We start from the raw sequence: 17,770 nt of genomic DNA, 5'->3' as shown, positions 1-17,770 counted from the left end.
TATAGCCATATTGAAAGTAAATTTAGTTTGCTCTAACCTACCAATGGTAGAAATGAAAAAAAATCCTAATTACATTCAATAACTAAAAATTGTACTGTGTAACAGCCTAATTGAACAAGAATGAGGAGTAAAGAGTAAGTTAAGGCAATAAAAACAAGTCTTTGGGCAATAAATATGAAGGAGGAGAGTAACATTTTCAGAAAACAAAATTTAAGCAGATACAAGAACTTAAATTGTGGTTGTGATGGGAATGGATATCAATTTTGAAGAAAACATACAATTTTAACAATCATTTTCATCACATTTTCCTAAAAAAGTCACAGTAATTGTTTTACACCAAGAACTTTTCTAATAAAGTGGGAAAAAGTTATGCCAGTTCTTTGGAAGTGCAGAGTAGGAGAAAAATTAAGAGAACTATTTGAAATACACTGAATTTAGTTAACCAAATTAAGGCTGAGTGAGGTGGCTTGCACCTGTAATCCCAGAGCTTTGGGAGGCTGAGGTGGGAGGACTGTTTGAGGCCAGAAGCTTGAGACCTGGGCAACATATTAAAAAAATTAGCTGGGTGGGGTGGTACGAGCCCAGGAGCTGAAGATTGCAGCAAGCAGTGATTGCACCACTGCATTCCAGCCTGGGCGAGCGAGACACTGTCTCAAAACAAAACAAGAAAGAAAACAAAAGTTGTTCCCATTATTTTATGTGAAGTTAATAAATTTTGAGCACAAAGATTAAAGGCATAAGCCTCAAAAACTAATCAGAAATATTAGTGGTCTATTTAAATCTAACAATGAAAAATCTATCAGTAGAAAAAGAATAGAAAGTATATGCATGGTTGTTTAGTCTTTTATTTGTCCTAGATAGTTGTCTGGAACTTTAATGCATATCTTGTCCAAATTCAAGAAATACAGAGCATTACAAGATTATAACCTGAAATATATTTTACAAATTGATTTATAACTGAAGCTGAACCTGACTAAAAAGTCACTATGATGTAGAATTGCGGGCCTGTCATGGGTTCTTTTTCTCTTAATATGCAACAGAGGCACTTTGGATCTCAATATGCAACACGGGCACTTTGGATCCTCTTTCCTAAGTAAAAAAAAGATCTGGAAATAGTATGATGATTATAATGATTACAGATAAAACAATGTCAACATACTTTCAATACAGTTTATGACAATACAACTGTCAAATGATTTCTGAGTTGACCTAAAAATATTATACAAATCACAGACTAAAGCAAAACTCATTCTGCTTTTTATTTCTGTCTTTCAAATTCATTAAATAATAGGTTCCTTTAGTTTGGCTTATTTTGCCTAGTTCAACTTGAATATAATTTATATTATCAGAACTCCTTATAAAAGTATTGAGCCTAAACACTTCTGTCGTTCTGGTCATCTGTCAAATAGATATCTATGCCAACTACGGGTTTCAGAACAGTGTTAAATTTTACATTGACAAAATGTCATCAACCCACCAAACTCTCTTACCTTGGCTACTTGTGTTACTGCACTAGCTGCTAACGCTGCATTTGCAATATCTTCCAGTTTACTTCTTGAAATAGCAGAAATAAAATTTAAATAATATGATTCATATAGTTGATTTCGAAGATCCTATCAATACAATGAAAACTTTATTCTTATAGGATAAAGAAGACCATGAATACATATGTTTCAACTACTATAAGGCAAAGTTATATTTAAAAGACAGGATATTTAAATGACAATCAAAAAAAGTATCCCAAGAGCAAAAACCTTTGAAGTAGTACTGGTTATCTGGTTATCAGATGTAACTAAAATGTTTTAATAAAGTAATAAAATTATATTATCAACAAAATCTCATTAATTACAATACAGTACAAACTGCTTTCATACAGCCTATCTGCATTTTTCTTAAAATATCCAGATATGGTCCACTAATATAGTAAAATGCTTGTTATATTTGGCAGACACGATCTTCAACTGTTCTGGACATGTGATGACACAACAAATCCTTCATTGCACACAGACAAGTTATAAATCCAATTACCAATTCTAGAGGTATTTCTTTTCAACTGCTCAAAAGTAGTGCAATTTAAGTTATGCAAATTCTTAAGTCAAATTTACTTTTCTTATACTTTTAGCAAATAGATATCGAAATAACAATACTTCCTCAAATCTAAGATGTCATTGACTGTAACAAGAACCATCATTTTATGTAACACTAAGAATTAATGATGCCAATAAAATTTTGTGACATGATCAATTTTAAGATGCACCTGATTTCAGCGATGTTAAAATGTGAAACATTGAGGGGTTGGAGCCTTTGGGAGGAAGGTGATCAGGGTAGTGGTTCAATCAAGGTCAAGAGATTATTTATGTATGAGGATTGAGAAATAAGTAATATGTTCACGATACTGGGAACCATGTTTTTCACTCTGAGAAAGGAGTTACAAATTTGTAAAGAGAAAAGGGAAACGCTAGAGTGAATCCTGTGTTGCTGAGCTGAAACAGTTTTGGAGGTTATCTGTTTATCTGGATAGGTGAGGAGAAGAGAGGGAGAATTGTAGAAATAAATACAGATATAAAAGTGTATGTATAAATACATAATTTCCTAACTTTTTCCATTGAGAGGACCTAAGAACAGTGACACTCTAGTCACAATGAATATACCTAATGCCTAGATCCTGATTCCTAAATACCATTCTTTACAGAAAGCAACCAGAGCTCCTCAGAAAAATGTCTGAATCCTGGGCTGAGACAAAGAAAGTAAAATCCTAGGCTATATTGGAACATCTTATTGTGCCAGAAAGTAAGGAAGTGGTCAAAGAATGATGTATACATTTCAAAAGGACATATAAGTTCAGCAAGGTTGCAGGATACAAGATAAATATATAAAAATCAATTGAATTTTTATACAATTGCAATGAAGAATCCTAAAAATGGAATTAAGAATTCCATTCATAATAAGCATTAAACACATGAAAGAATAAATTTAACAAAAGAAGCACAAAACTTATGACAAGCTAATCGTAATTTGGAAATTCAAGAAAAGCCAAAACAGTCTGAAAAAAAGTACAAAGTTGGAGGACACAATTTCTCAATTTCAAAACTTGCTATCAAGCAAGAGATATCAACACTGTGTGGTACAGGCATAAGGAAAGACATAGATATCAATGCAATAGAACTGAGAGTTCAGAAATCAAACAAGATATCTGTGGTCAGCTGATTTTTGACAAGGCTGCCAAGACCATTCACTAGGGAAAGAATAGTCTCTTTAATAAATTATGCTGGGACAACTGGATAGCCACATGCAAAAGAATAAACTTGGACACCTACATCCCACCATATATAAAAATAATGCAAAGGGGAATCAAGACCTACAGGTAAGAGCCGAAACTATAAAATTCTTAGAAGAAAACACAAGAATCTGGAATGGTTACCTAAATATGACACCAAAAGCATAAGCAACTCAAGAAAAAAAAAAAACCGATAAACTGGGCTTCATCAAAATCAAAAATGTTTGTGCTTCAAAGGACATTATCCAGAGAATGAAAAGATAACCCATAGACTGGGAGAAAATATTTACAAATCATAAACTTGTGAGTGTCTAGTATCCAAAACAGAAAAAGAATTCTATCAACTCAACAATAAAAAGACAACCCAATTAAAAACTGGGTGAATGATCTGAATAGATATTTCTAGAAAGACATACAAATGGCCAATAAGCATGTTAAAAGATGCTTAATATCATTAATTATAGAAATGCAAATCAAAACTATAATGAGATGCCACTTCAAACCTATTAGGATGGCTACAATAAAAATATCGGATAGTAAGTGTTCAGCAAGGATCTGGAGAAATCAGAACCCTCACACACTACTGGTGGGACTATAAAATGGTGCAACCACACTTTGCAAAACAGTCTATTACTAAAAAGGTAAACATAGAGTTATCATTTGACCATGAAATTTTATTCCTATGTGTTTATGGCCACAAGAGAATTGAAAACATGTCCACAGAGAAACGTGCACATGAATATTTATGGCAACATTATTAATAGCCAAAAGGTAGAAACAATCCAAATGTCCATCAAGTGGTAGATGGATGAATAAAATTTGGTACATCCATACAATGGAATATATTCAGCCACGAAAAGGAATAAGGTACCAATTCATGCTACAATATGGATGAACCTTGGAAACATTATGCTAAGAGAAATCAGCCATATACAAAAGACCACATATTATAGGATTTCATTCATATGTAATGGTCAGAGTAGGCAAATATAGAGAAACAGAAGGTAGCTTAGGGATGGAAGAGGATGGGGGAGGGTTGAGGATGTGATAAATGGTACCAGGTTTCTTTTTGAGGTAATGACAATGTTCTAAAATTGACTGTGGTGATGGTTGCAAAACTCTGTGACTATATTAAAAACCAATGAACCATACACTTGTGCTCCTTAAATGGGTGAATTGTATGGTATGTAAATTATAATTTCAATAAAGGTGTTATTTAAAAAATGAAAGAAGAAGAGATTGCAAGTGGTACCTCTTTCATGAATAGCATACTTGAGTTTACGCAGGGTAAAAGAGAAAGCTGGGCATCATAAAGCTACACAGGACACAAAATTTGCAAACGTCACTAACAATTTAAATAGCAATTTGATTCAACAGTCAATAACAAAGATGTTGTGACTTGTGGAAGACACTGTTACTTACCTATCCAATATCTACTTTTCTCCTTTTCCTTGCTAAAAGAATCTTGCTAGATTTTCTTTGGGGTGACTCATCTAAATATTGACTTTTGCAGCCACCCTTGTAACTGATTCTACCTAGTGAGAAATAAATAAAGGTCTTCTGGGAGTTTCTGGAAAGGCTTAAATTCCTGATCAAAATCAACAGTCAGGGCTGGCACAGTCCATGTCCCTCTTCTTCTTGATGTGAACATAGATTTGATGCCTACAGGTGCAGCAACAAGCAAGACAAGGAAAACCAACAAACTAAAGATGAATGATCAGCGACAGAAGGAGCCTGGGTCTTTGATTACCTTATAGTACTTCTGCACCAGCGTGGACTTCCTAATCTCACCCTTATTTTAGAAAAGGAAAACCCTATATAAGTTAGAAAGGCAATATACCTAGGCTTTCTGTTTGTTAAAGCCAGACTCAGACTTTACCAGTACAGTGGTCGCCCTTATTTGCAGGGGTTATTTTCCAAGAGTCCAGTGGATGCCTGAAACCAGGTAGTACTGAACCGTATATGTTTTTTCCTATACATACATATTTATGATAAAACTTAATTTATAATTTATAAATTGGGCACGGTAAATGATTAGCAACAATAGCTAGAAATAAAATAGAGCAATTATAAAATATATTCTGTAATGAAATATATTACAGAAAATATATTCTGTAATGAAATATATTACAGAAAATATATTCTGTAATGAAAGTTATATGAATGTGGTCTCTCAAAATACTGTAATATATTCAGTACCTGGTTAACTGTGGATAACTGAAACTGTGGAAAGTGAAACTGTGGACATGAGAGGACTACTGTATAATACTTCTTCAGCCAAAAGTTTTAAGTCTTTCAGGCTATTTGGAATTCAAAGATAGTCTCAAAAATCAGAGTGAGAAAGTAGGCATTGGAATTTCTGATTTTTCACCCTGGACATCTAGGAATTTTTCTTGAAAAAAAATCCATTTCCAAATTCAGGAGTCCAGAAAATAAGAACCCATATTACCTGGCACATTCTGTCAATATTTTCTTCAGTTGGCATTACAAAGTATACTGCAGGAACATCTGGAATAGGATCTCGATCAGAGTGTAAAAGCCTAGAAGACATAAGGAACTAAAACTTATTTTTTTTTATTCACTTATTTAAAACAATATTCCTCAAAATGGGAGTTCACTAGCTCAAGGACAGTAACCAGTGCTCTAAAAGCTCTTGTTGCAATTAATCAGTGAGTTAACCTAGCTTTCTCCCATGTCAGTGTTGTTATTATTTATTAGCATTAGTAAGACCCTAATTTCTTGTTAGTCTTCATTTGTTCTATTCTGCTCACACTTTTAGCACTGCTTATGGTCAGGCATTCTTTTCTACCAACACTCTCCTTGAATGAGAACTAAAACATATTCAAAATCAGTCTTATTCCCACTTTTCATAGAAATGTGGTGGTCAGAGGGGAAGGGTGAATGTAAGGAAAGTGTGGCTCTCTGAGGGGAAAATCAGAAAGCTAGGGGATGCAATGAAAAAATTTTTAGAGCAATTCTTTAGAAGCTATAAAAAAATTTAACCAAACATGAAATCAAATATATTTTTTAAATGAAAGGTATATAAATGTTTCCTTAAAAATTAAAGACAATCTATTTTTGTCTATTTATTGTTTCATAAGAGAATGTAAGCATCTTATAGATTAAGTCATTTTACAGTTTTCTCCTTTTACAATTTAGGAACAATTTCCATACAAATATCCCAACATCAAACCATGCTTATACGAGGAATATTCACCTCTCTCTAGTCATCCTTCTATAATCAAGGAGAGAGAGGAAAGAGGCACACGCTGCCAGTGAGTCTGTGTTTAATAACTGTTGCCACTGATATCAAGAATGATAATGTGATGGCTGCCATAGGTTGTGGTCTTTTTCACACTGCTTGTCCAACTGTCTAATGGGCTACAACCACCATTTCATACTGTGGAAACTTGTAATTACTGTTTCCTACAAATTAGCCTAAACCAGCTTGCAGGGTATAAAGTAACTGATACAGTATTCTCCAGCAAATAGAGGAGAATGGTTGGAGGCAAAGTACACAAGAGTTCACCATGGTAGCTGTGTAATATTTCCATGCTCTGGTGGCAAGTAGCAAGTTAGGCAGAGATTACGAGACTCTCAAACTGGTAGACTATCCTATTACCCCTGAATGAAGTACTGAGTAAGGCCTCACTTCTGTTAGTTACTGTTACTGAGCCATTACAGTTCAGTAGATAAACAGCACAGAATTAGTGGTCAAGCAATGTGGCCATGGCTCTGTTATTAACTGGTTGTACAAATGTGAGACAATCACTTAAGCCTTCTAAACTTCAGTCCTTCAATTAATAAATAAAGGAGTTAAACACTTAGTACAGAGACAATGGCACTCAATGTTTATTAATAAACCACAATTTCCAAGGATAGCATGAAGTTAAACTTTACTTCAGTCCATAAGAATTAACACATTATCAAAGCAAATCTGCTTATTTCAGTCTGACATAAAAATGAAAGGAAAACTCATCAAATACCGTATTTCATGAAACCCAAGGTGGTAACAATTTTAAAACATAATTTTTAAAATATATTTTATATACTACTGAGAAATAAAAATGCTGCCAGTTATGATATATCATCAGTGATAAGACAGATCCTAATTTCAGAAATGTAAAAAAGGACATTTGGAATTGACAAACTATAACAGTCTATTAACAAATGCTCATTATACAACTGAAGAATTTGAGCTGATTAAACCAGATTCTGTCAAGTTACTTATCGAAAATCTAAAACTATATTCCCAGTAAGAGTACATTTCAATTCAATATATGATATCATAAAAATTGGTTATAACATCATAAATAGAACGAAATGCAAATAGCTTAGAACACCATAAAATTGGACTCTTTTAGTATACAGAAATATTAGTATCTACCCATGAACACAGTCCTTCTCCAAACGTTCTTTTTTTTTTAAACAGAATCTTGCTCTGCTGCCCAGGCCAGAGTGTAGTGTCACGATCTCGGTTCACTACAACCTCTGCCTCCTGGGTTCAAGCAATTGTCCTTCCTCAGCCTCCCAAGTAGCTAGGATTACAGGTGGGTATGCCACCATGCCCAGCTAATTTTTGTATTTTTAGTAGAGACGGGGTTTCACCCTGTTGGCCAGGCTGGTCTCGAACTCCTGACCTCAAGTGATCCGCCCACCCGGGCCTCCAGAAGTGCTAGGATTACTGGCATGAGCCACTGTGCCTGGCCCCTTCTCCAAATGTTCTACTAGGCAAGCCCATAAAGTACTGCATTTGTTTGATTTTTATTAAACATATCAGAAGCAATATAATCACACAAACTTAACAGTTAAGACAACACAGATAGCCCACTATGGTGATTAACAGTCATTACTTCATAGTCACTTAAATTTTTCATATTAATGATTAATTAGATATTCCTTTTTTAAAAAAAAATACAGACACTCCCTGACTTACAATGGTTCAACTTAGGATTTTTTGACTTGATGATGGTGCATATTCAGTAGAAATCATACTTTAAGCACCTATAAAAACATTCTGTTTTCAACTTTCAGCACTGCAGTCAATAAATTACATGAGATATTCAAGTTTATTTTTATTTTAATTAATTAATTTTTTTTTAATTTTGAGACAGAGTCTTGCTCTTTTGCCCAGGCTGGAGTGCAGTGGCGCAGTCTCGGCTCACTGCAACCTCTGCCTCCCGGGTTCAAGTGATTCTCCTGCCTCAGCCTCGAGTAGCTGGGATTACAGGTGCCTGCCACCACGCCCGGCTAATTTTCTGTATTTTTTTTAGTGAAGACGGCGTTTCACCACGTGACCAGGCTGGTCTCGAACTCCTGACCTTGTGATTTGCCCGCCTTGGCCTCCCAAAGTGCTGGGATTACAGGCGTGAGCCACCGTGCCCGGTTTTGTTATAAAGGAGGCTATGTGTTAGATCTGACTCTGCCCAACTGTAGGCCAATGTAAGTATTCTGAGCATGCTGAGGGTAGGAGAGGCTAAGCTATGATGTTTGGTAGGTTAGGTGTATTAAATGCATTTTTTTGACTTACAAAATTTCAACTTACGATGGGTTTATAAGTATGTAACCCTATTGTAGGTCAAGGAGAATCTGTGTATTTAAATTAAAGGAACAAAACACTTTTAGAGCTGGAAGAGACCTTAAGATTACTAGTTCTTTTCCTTTACATAGAGGGTAAACCAAATCTAAGGAAAAGCCACAAGGCAGAAAATTTAAATTCTGAAATTATAAAGCCTCAGACTGAGGATTTTTTTAAATCCCAGAAATAAGGGGTTGAATAAAGAAGATACAGGGAAAAAATGTTCAATACTACATAAATACTGTAACCTAACACTATTTTTCTCTATAAATGTTCTTTAAATGAATACCACTATTAGAAATATGTAAAAACTCACAGATGCAGAGTGATTCCCATGTCTCTTAGCTCCTTCACAGATAGCAGAGGAGAGATTATATCTTGGCCAAATCTGTCATAAATGAGTACCTATTAAAAAAACCCATGCGTCATCATTATCAGTGAACAACCAATAGTGAACCTATATTGACAATGTTGAAGTAAATTTTATTTTAATACATCATATATACTGAATTGTTATCCTTGCCTCAATTTAACATTTTCCATCATTATCAGTGAACAACCAATAGTGAACCTATATTAAGACAATGTTGAAGTAAATTTTAATACATCATATATACTGAATTGTTATCCTTGCCTCAATTTAATATTTTCCATCATTATTTACCCAAATGTCCATCCAGGCAGTAATACGTTCTTAAAGCATTACTACTCAGGCTAAAATAAATAATTATATCAATTTCTTCTTATAAAATTCTTTTTTCTAGGTTTTAAAAAAATAGAGACTATAAAATCCTTAAGCTATCATAAACTTTGAACTTAAAGCCAATTCACGTTCATACCCTTATTTTTTTTCCAGTTCACATATCTTTTCTAAAAACAGAGATGTAAAAATTAGCCATTTTCAAAACTAATATATAACAAGTTCCAGGACTACAATAAAAAATTTAGTATTTTAAGCATCTCAGGTTAAAAAGATACTCATTTAAAAAAATTAAGTCCCTGGCTGTGGCACAGTGGCTCACGCCTGTAATCTCAGCACTTTTGGAGGCCGAGGTGGGCGGATCACTAGGTCAAGAGATAGAGACCATCCTGGCCAACATGGTGAAACCCTTTCTCTACTAAAAATACAAAAATTAGCTGGGTGTGGTGGCAGGTGCCTGTAATCCCAGCTACTCTGAAGGCTGAGGAAGGAGAATCACTTGAACCTGGGAGGCGGAGGCTGCAGTGAGCTGAGATTGCGCCACTACATTCCAGCCTGGCGACAGAGCGAGATTCCATCTCAAAAAAAAAAAAAAAAATTAAGTCCCTAAAGAGTATTTGATAGACTTAGTCTATCAAATACACTTCCTCACATTCTCAAAGTATTAAAACAGACAGCTTTGAGGTGTGGTAAGAACTCCAAATGGGCTTTTTAACTCAAAATTAGTTTCACAGTTAAGACAAATAAAAGAGATCCTCAACTGGTAAGCATTTTTCACAACTACCTCAATAATTATTTATGGAGTAAGAAATTGTTAATGAGAGAATGAAACATGTTGTTATGAAAACACATTTTCTTAAATGCCAGGATTTCCTTTACAGAGGCTAAAAATCTTTCTGCTCTAGTTATAAAAGGTTCACGTTGCATCTTTCAAAAATCTTCCCTCTTTTAATCTCAATACATGTGTATTATTAATTTTAATGATATAAAAAGTGATGGGTAGGAAAAGTATCTGACAAAAATTTGTACCCAAGAAATTCTCAAACTATTTCAACCAAAAGCTCAATATTGGTCTTAGAAACAAACAAGTATAGTTTATGCAAGAGGCAATAGGAAGATGCCCACAAAGGAACAAGAAGGAGAAAATTAGGGGATACTCTGGAGCTTAAACTATGAAATCAATACAGACAACTTTAACTACTTTTAGAGTTAACCCAAAGGACTTATAAAGACTCAAGAGAGTTTTCAAAACACCCTAAATTCTAAACATGTTGATTTGTTCTTAATTTTTAGCAAGAGAGAAATATAGAGACTGTTAACCAGTAAGTTTAAACCCAATCAACTGTATTATAACATCTGAAGAAAGAGAGTCTGCATGAAGTTTAAAATGAAGAAGCCTAAAGAATTGGAATTTTTAAAGGCTCTCCAGTATTTCTCAAAGGAAAAGATTGTAGATTGCTTTCTGGTTCAATTAAGTTTTATATCTCATAAATTAATAAAGTGGTATTATAGTTTACAGATCATTTTCTCATGAGTTTGTTAAAATAATCCAGGCCCTCTGAATGTGACTAACTCCAAGCAAGCTTATAAAATCCAAAGTCTGGACTTGAAAAGCTAAGGAACAAAATATCAACCAGGAAAAAGACCTATCAGTGACATCCTACCAAAGAGATCAACTGGACTCCCTAGATGAAAATTACTATTTTATCACCTGTCTCACTCCATAGAATGTCTGTCAAAACAATTCATATTGAGATCATGTTAAATAAGGATAAAACATTCATGATAACTAATATGTGTTACTTCTTCCATATTACAATAAATTCCCTCCAATTACCACCAATAAGGGCTGAGGAAAACAGAAATCAGTTCCCATTAAGATAAACTCTTACCTTCCATACTGGTTCTCCTGTGCTGTTTTTAATATGAGGCACATTGAAATTCAACATACGCTTCAAAGCCACTGAAAATAAAAAGTTTTATCAAATATTGTCATTGTTTTTTAGGATTTTATTTTTCCTCCATCATTATTTACTACCCCAAAGCAAAATATACTAATCAACTCTAGTAAAACTGATTAACCAAATGACTATATGTGTAGAACTAGGGGTCAGATCTTGTAAGACTACTCCATCGACAGCTAATTGACATGTATTTGGGAGATTTCCCAAAACACAATAAGCATCTGTCCACAGATGAAATCGTGGGAAATGTTCAGGAAGAACTTGCAATGGCTTCAATATACTGATGCTGTTGCCTGTGTACTGTCTGGCTGAAAGCATAGATTAAGGTAAGTCTTTTTTTTTTTTTTTTTTTTTTAAGTCTGAGTGGTCTAGTGAGAAGGATCAGTCTGTCTGTCTTTTTTTTTTTTTTTAAGTGTGAGTGGCCTAGTGAGAAAGATCAGTCTTTCTTTTTTTTTTTTTTAAGTGTGAGTGGCCTAGTGAGAAAGATCAGTCTTTCTTTTTTTTTTTTTTTTTTTCTGAAACAGAGTTTCGCTCTTGTTGCCCAGGCTGGAGTGCAATGGCGTGATCTCGGCTCACCACAACCTCTGCCTCCCAGGTTCAAGCAGTTCTGCTTCAGCCTCCTGAGTAGCTGGGATTACAGGCATGCGCTGCCATGCCCGGCTAATTTTGTATTTTTAGTAGAGATGAGGATTCTCCGTGTTGGTCAGGCTGGTCTAGAACTCCCGACCTCAGGTGATCCACCCGCCTTGGCCTCCCAAAGTGCTGGGATTACAGGCGTGAGCCACCACGCCCGGCCTGGATCAGTCTTTCTAAAAACAAAATTATCCATCGCATATTCAATTGGTTCATATACAAAACCTTCACACAGATCTGTCTATAGTTATGTAAGAGTATATTTTACAAACAATTTATCCTGTCAGATTCACCGAAAGGTTGCTTAAAATTCTATGTCCCTTGGGAAAACAGACTTTCCCATATAGTAGATAACTGATAATTCCAGCTAAGCAAATATACAAGATCAAAAATCACAGTTATGGTCTGTTACAGTATTTTGTGTTATTTATCACTCATCTGTAACAGTGTTACAGAAAATGAAAATCCCTTAATATACTTCTTCGTGAAACTGAGATGGCCAAATATTCAAGAGAGTATACTAGTTGTCATTTCTTGATTTAATTTGTATAAAATTGACAGCCTTAAAATCCACTTGGTTGATTGTTAAAAACATTTGCATCAGGCTTTAAGTAATACAGAATAACCTATACTCCAAAGTCCTACGAGAGAACTATGTAATACTAAAATCACCTGAATATCAACTTACAGCACATTCATTCACTCACAAGAAAAACTTCTATTAAATGCTTGCTTGCTGAGGTAGGTATAATGCTGTTAAAACTGCTATTACTGAACAGATTGTACTTCAGTGATACATTTGCATACTTATGTGTGTGTACATACTGTTGTGCCGAACCCTTATTGCCTCCAGTGGGGAAGATACCCATGTTTGAGAGGCCTAAGAAGAGACCCGGAGCCAGGAAATGAGACACAGGGTTTTATTGGGGGCAACACACATAGGAGAGTCCAGTGACAGTGGGCTGGACAGGAGAACTGTATACTCAGTGGCAATGCGCTGGGCAGGAGAACCATAACCGCATGCAAAAAGTGGTTTATATAGCAAAAATGTGGTTTATACAGCATTTTCACTTAACATTTCCCTAACAACCTCCACCTGGCAACCTTCATTCAACCCAAAACTCGGGGCCTTGATCCACTGCATGGCCTATGTTTCACTGGATGGGCTGGGGGCTCAGATGTTCCTCACAGACAAGGAATGAATCTCCAGGTGGGCCATTTTGATTCCCTAGCTTGAAACACATATCCAGGTGTGTCTGCAATACAGGGTCATTCTCAGGGCACGCTTAAGTTATTGCTATCAGGTGTATTTACCATACACCTACAGACATAATTTTTGGTAAAATGTTATTACCTAATGTCCAGCCAATAATACACATTACCAATATTACCTACTTCAGAGGCCCACAGGTTTTATATTAAATAAAAATGTATTTTATTTAATGTATTTATAATATTAAATATATTTAATATAAACAAAAAAACAGTTTAACACTTAAAACTGAAATAACACAGGAAGCACGGAGGGGGTTTCAGGATTAACTCTCCCACTGTGCATTTGCAGAGCTCTTCCTCCACCTCCAGGCAATAAAGACACCACCACCCTGGCACTCACGCCCAAGAGGGAGGAAACCCTGTTTCTGGGAACAGCTGTTCACACTCTTGAAGCCTGACAACTTGGAAGAACGAAAGCCTGAGCTGCCATGTGAGCCTCAGGTGTTTAGTATGCTGCACAGTTAGGCCTTAGCTAACTGAAAGAGGCCAGCAGCAGCAAATAAGATAATCCTACATTTGCCTTCTCAGCCCAGTCTGAGATTTTCTCCAACTTTGAGCCTTGGCTAACTTATTAAAAGGTATTTTGATATACCTTTTACCTATATCAATATACCTTTGATATACCTATACCTATATACCTATACCTATATAGGTATACCTATACCTATAACAAAAAGGATTTGTTAATGGAGTACACGGCCTGTGTTCAGAGTTTACAAGAACGTAATTTTATCAGAGTTTACCCAAGGCTTAAACCATGACTTTATCTGAAATGACAAACCATTTTTCTTATTGGCTCTAAACATACTACAGGTTGAGCATCCCAACTCTTAATATCTGAAACCTGAAATGCTCCAAAATCAAAATTTTTTAAGCTGGTGCTCGGATTTTGAAATTTGGGATGCTCAACCAGTAATAATGCAAATATTCCAAAATCAAAAACACTCCTGGTCCCAAGCATTTTGGATAAGGGATACTCAACCTGTATCCATATTCCTAGACTTGGTTAATGTCACTACTTACATACACACTTACTATTCATTCATTCAACACGTTTAATGAGTGTTCACCACAGGCACTGTAGTTATTGGGGATCTAGCAACTGAACAAAACAGTGAATAAAATCACCTGTCCTCAAGTAGCTTTCACTCTAATTGGGGGATAAATAAAATAAAATAAAATAAAAAGTAAAACATGGTATGTAGATCATGGTAAGTGCTTTGAAGAAAGGTAAGATTGGGAAAGGGGAAGATGGAGTTGAGGTGTAATTTTAAACAGAGTAATTGGGGAAAGCCTCCTGAGAAGGTAACATTTGAGTAAAGACCTAAAGGAAGTGAGGGAGTGAGCCATGGAGATTATCTCTGAAACAGTACTCCACAAAGAAGAAACAAATACAAAGGCTCGAAGGTGGGAGCATTCCTGGTGGGTTCAAGGAGAGGGAAGAGAAATAGGGAGTTAGGTCCAAAAGCTACATGGAAACCAGATCGTATAAGGCCTTGTAGAACACTGTAAGATCACTTTGGCTTTTATCATGGTTGAAATGGGAAGATGCTGGAAGATTTTGAGCAAACATATGGCATGATCAGTTTGGGTGCCGTGTGAAAAATAATGAAGGAGAACAGGATTGTAAAACAAGGAGACCAAATAGGTTACTGCAGAAATTCATGGTGGATAGGACCTCGGAATAGCAATGACAACAGTCAGATCCTGGATGTATTTTCAGAGTAGAACTGACAAGATTTACTGAAAGATCTTACATGAGACATGAAAGAGACAAGTCAAGAAAACTTCAAGGTTTTTGACCTGAACAACTAAAAGGACGGAACTGCCATTAACTGATATGGAGTAGACTGAGTTCAGATGGGAGGGCCAGACTAGGGATATAAACCTGGGAATCATCAAGATACAGATAATACTGAAAGCTAAGGCGCTAGATGCAAACACTAATGGGACCCTGCAATGTTGAGAAGCAGGGAAGATGTGCAAGAACCTGTAACGAAGACGCATTCAATGAAGAACAACAGTAACACGGAGCAGGAGGCAACTGATTCTACCTATTGAACTGAAGGTATGGATAGAGGGGACAGTGAACCAGGAAGAAAGGAGATGGCTTGTGGGATGACCTTCAAAAGATCAATAAAGATTTTTCAGGAGACCAATAAAGATTTTTCAGGCAGGCAAAGCAAGAAACAGGCACATTAGTTTACCTCTATCTTACTTTCCTCACCTGTAAAATGGAGATAATACATAATCACCTAATGCAATGCCTAACAATAGTAAATGCTCAATAAATGCCAACTATTATCTCATCCACCCAAATATTCTGGTATCTAGAATATTTAAGGATTGTGAGTTATCTCCCAAAACATTCTCCATAGGCATGAGGGAAATAGCTAATTCTGCATTATAATATATATACAAGGATTTACCTTCCTCTGAAAATAAGGCAGAATTCAATGACAGTAAAAATTTGATAAAAAATAGATCTAGCACTACCTAGTAATTCTGTAAAATCTTACTATGTTTATTTCTGCAGAAATACAAACGATTAGATTTTAATGATCTACAAAATTTCTGCATACAAGTTTACGGCCATGCAAATTTATTTTTCAAAAAGCTCTCTTGTATTGGTACAGTTTTACTGACACATTATTTTAATATGTAGTATAGTCATCAGAAACACAGTATTAAAACAAATGGAGCTTCCATTTGTTTAAACATACACAATGAATGGCAGGTATGCCCCAAATCTTATTTGAACTTCCCTATATTTAGTTATTCCTGACTTCACCTGATAGGTTATACTAAATTATTTACTGGGAAAAGCAGAACGCAACTCAGTATCTTTTGTGTGTCATTACTAAATTGAAGTCTATCACTTTTTCTTTAAATGCCAAAGGAAGGAATCAAGTACAGCCCAAATCCCTTCTGTAGGTCATATGAATTATAAATTTATTTTCCTATTCATGTTTATATCCAACAGAGCATAATTTCAGGAAACAGAATTCCAAGTATGCACATTCTTGATGCCTTATTTCTATTAGCTCCTCAGAATAAATTGCTTGAAAACTTTTAAGACAACTAGTTAACAAGTATAAACCTTTAGTTTGTAGCTAACAGGTATAAACCAAGTTGTCATGAGAAGTTTTCAAATAAGGCAAAACTAATTTCTAAGACGGAAAATAACCCAAAACTCAAGAGAAGAATATGTGCCTTTTTACATTTCTCTGCATAAATAGAGGCTATATAAACATGCTCTATTGAAGATAAAATATTATTTTAAAACAATGTGTCAAACAATTAAAATGAGAAAGCTATTAATTCATTTGTTTTGCCATTCTTCAATGCCTTCCAGCAAGCTGAAGGAGAAAATGTTTATCACCAGGCATTTTTCTGCAGGTACCCCCAAAAGACTGGTCCGAAGTAGAGAAGTGGCGCAAAGTAAGCCGCTGTGAAAATACCTAAATTCTCTAATTCTGAGTGTCAGAAAATGGGAGTTCTCTTAAAAATCAAAACCAGGAGAACTGAACCACGCACAGAAACTCGGAGACCTCATAGGTGGCAACATAGATAAGAAGTTATCAGCTGCTAGATCTTGTTGTGATGGCCTTCTGATGCCCACTAGGAAGGAGACAAGAGCAGGGCCGTAGCAATCCGCCCACCGCTGAAGCTCCTTCTCCTGCACCACAGGAGGAACCGAGTCCTCAAGCTAATGGCATCTTCTCCCCAAAAACTCAAAGGGGAGGGGCTCTTGATGTTCTAGGGACTGGATTAAACTCCCGGAGATCGGTCTCTAAGCTGCACGCACCAGAGGAGAAGGATGTCGTCGGGGCAGTCACGAAGCTTCAAAGAGAAGAGAATAAGTCAGTACCTGTCTGCCTTTCCCGAATACTGGCTGCTGCTGCTGCTGTCGCTGCCGCCGCCGCCGCCATCTTGGCTCCCACGAGCCACTGCCCGGCTGGGGAGCGGAGCGGGGGGATGACGTGGCTGCCCTTACCGCCCCGGAAGCAAAGCCCGGAAGGGCGGGGCCAAAGGGTGTGCCTGAGGGCCGGACCCCACCTCCTCCAGGAAGACCTCCACTCTCGGTAGAACTGGGAGACCCGGTGCAGGTTAACTCAGTGGCCCGTAATGTTAGGCGAATACTAAGAGTTTTTATCCTACCGAATCAAGCCACACTCTCTCAAATCGTAGCAACATTAAATTGAGCTGTTAGGGTAGGAGCGTGTAGTGCTAAGAACCTAATTACTGAACTGTTGGTTTGGTGACTTACAGAGCACTTAAAGGGTGATAATGCTCTAGGAGTGTTAAGGACCACAGGACTGAAGTAAATGAAGCTCCTGAAA

At 36.2% G+C, this 17,770-nt stretch overlaps 1 protein-coding gene across 3 annotated transcripts in view; it reads right to left on the bottom strand.

The window, feature by feature from the left end:
• Nucleotides 1–17,445, bottom strand: part of SCFD1 (sec1 family domain containing 1) — a 107,005-nt gene extending 89,560 nt beyond the window's left edge. Inside the window, exons 1-5 of one of the 3 annotated variants that reach the window (XM_003821215.5) lie at nt 17,299–17,445; nt 11,448–11,518; nt 9,172–9,260; nt 5,727–5,817; nt 1,491–1,613 (exon numbers count right to left, since the gene is read on the bottom strand). In XM_003821215.5, coding sequence (XP_003821263.1) covers nt 1,491–1,613; nt 5,727–5,817; nt 9,172–9,260; nt 11,448–11,518; nt 17,299–17,359 — 435 coding nt within the window. In that variant the 5' untranslated portion in view covers nt 17,360–17,445. Of the gene's footprint in view, nt 1–1,490; nt 1,614–5,726; nt 5,818–9,171; nt 9,261–11,447; nt 11,519–17,235 lie in introns of all 3 variants that reach the window. The other 2 variants (XM_008974699.4, XM_003821216.6) reach the window with 2 other exon arrangements.
• Between the last annotated feature and the right edge of the window lie 325 nt (nt 17,446–17,770).

Source organism: Pan paniscus, chromosome 15 (genome assembly GCF_029289425.2).
Source record: "Pan paniscus chromosome 15, NHGRI_mPanPan1-v2.0_pri, whole genome shotgun sequence".
Lineage (NCBI taxonomy): Eukaryota > Metazoa > Chordata > Mammalia > Primates > Hominidae > Pan > Pan paniscus.
Note: the sequence above shows the minus strand (reverse complement) of the source record. Positions and strands in the feature narration are given on the sequence as shown.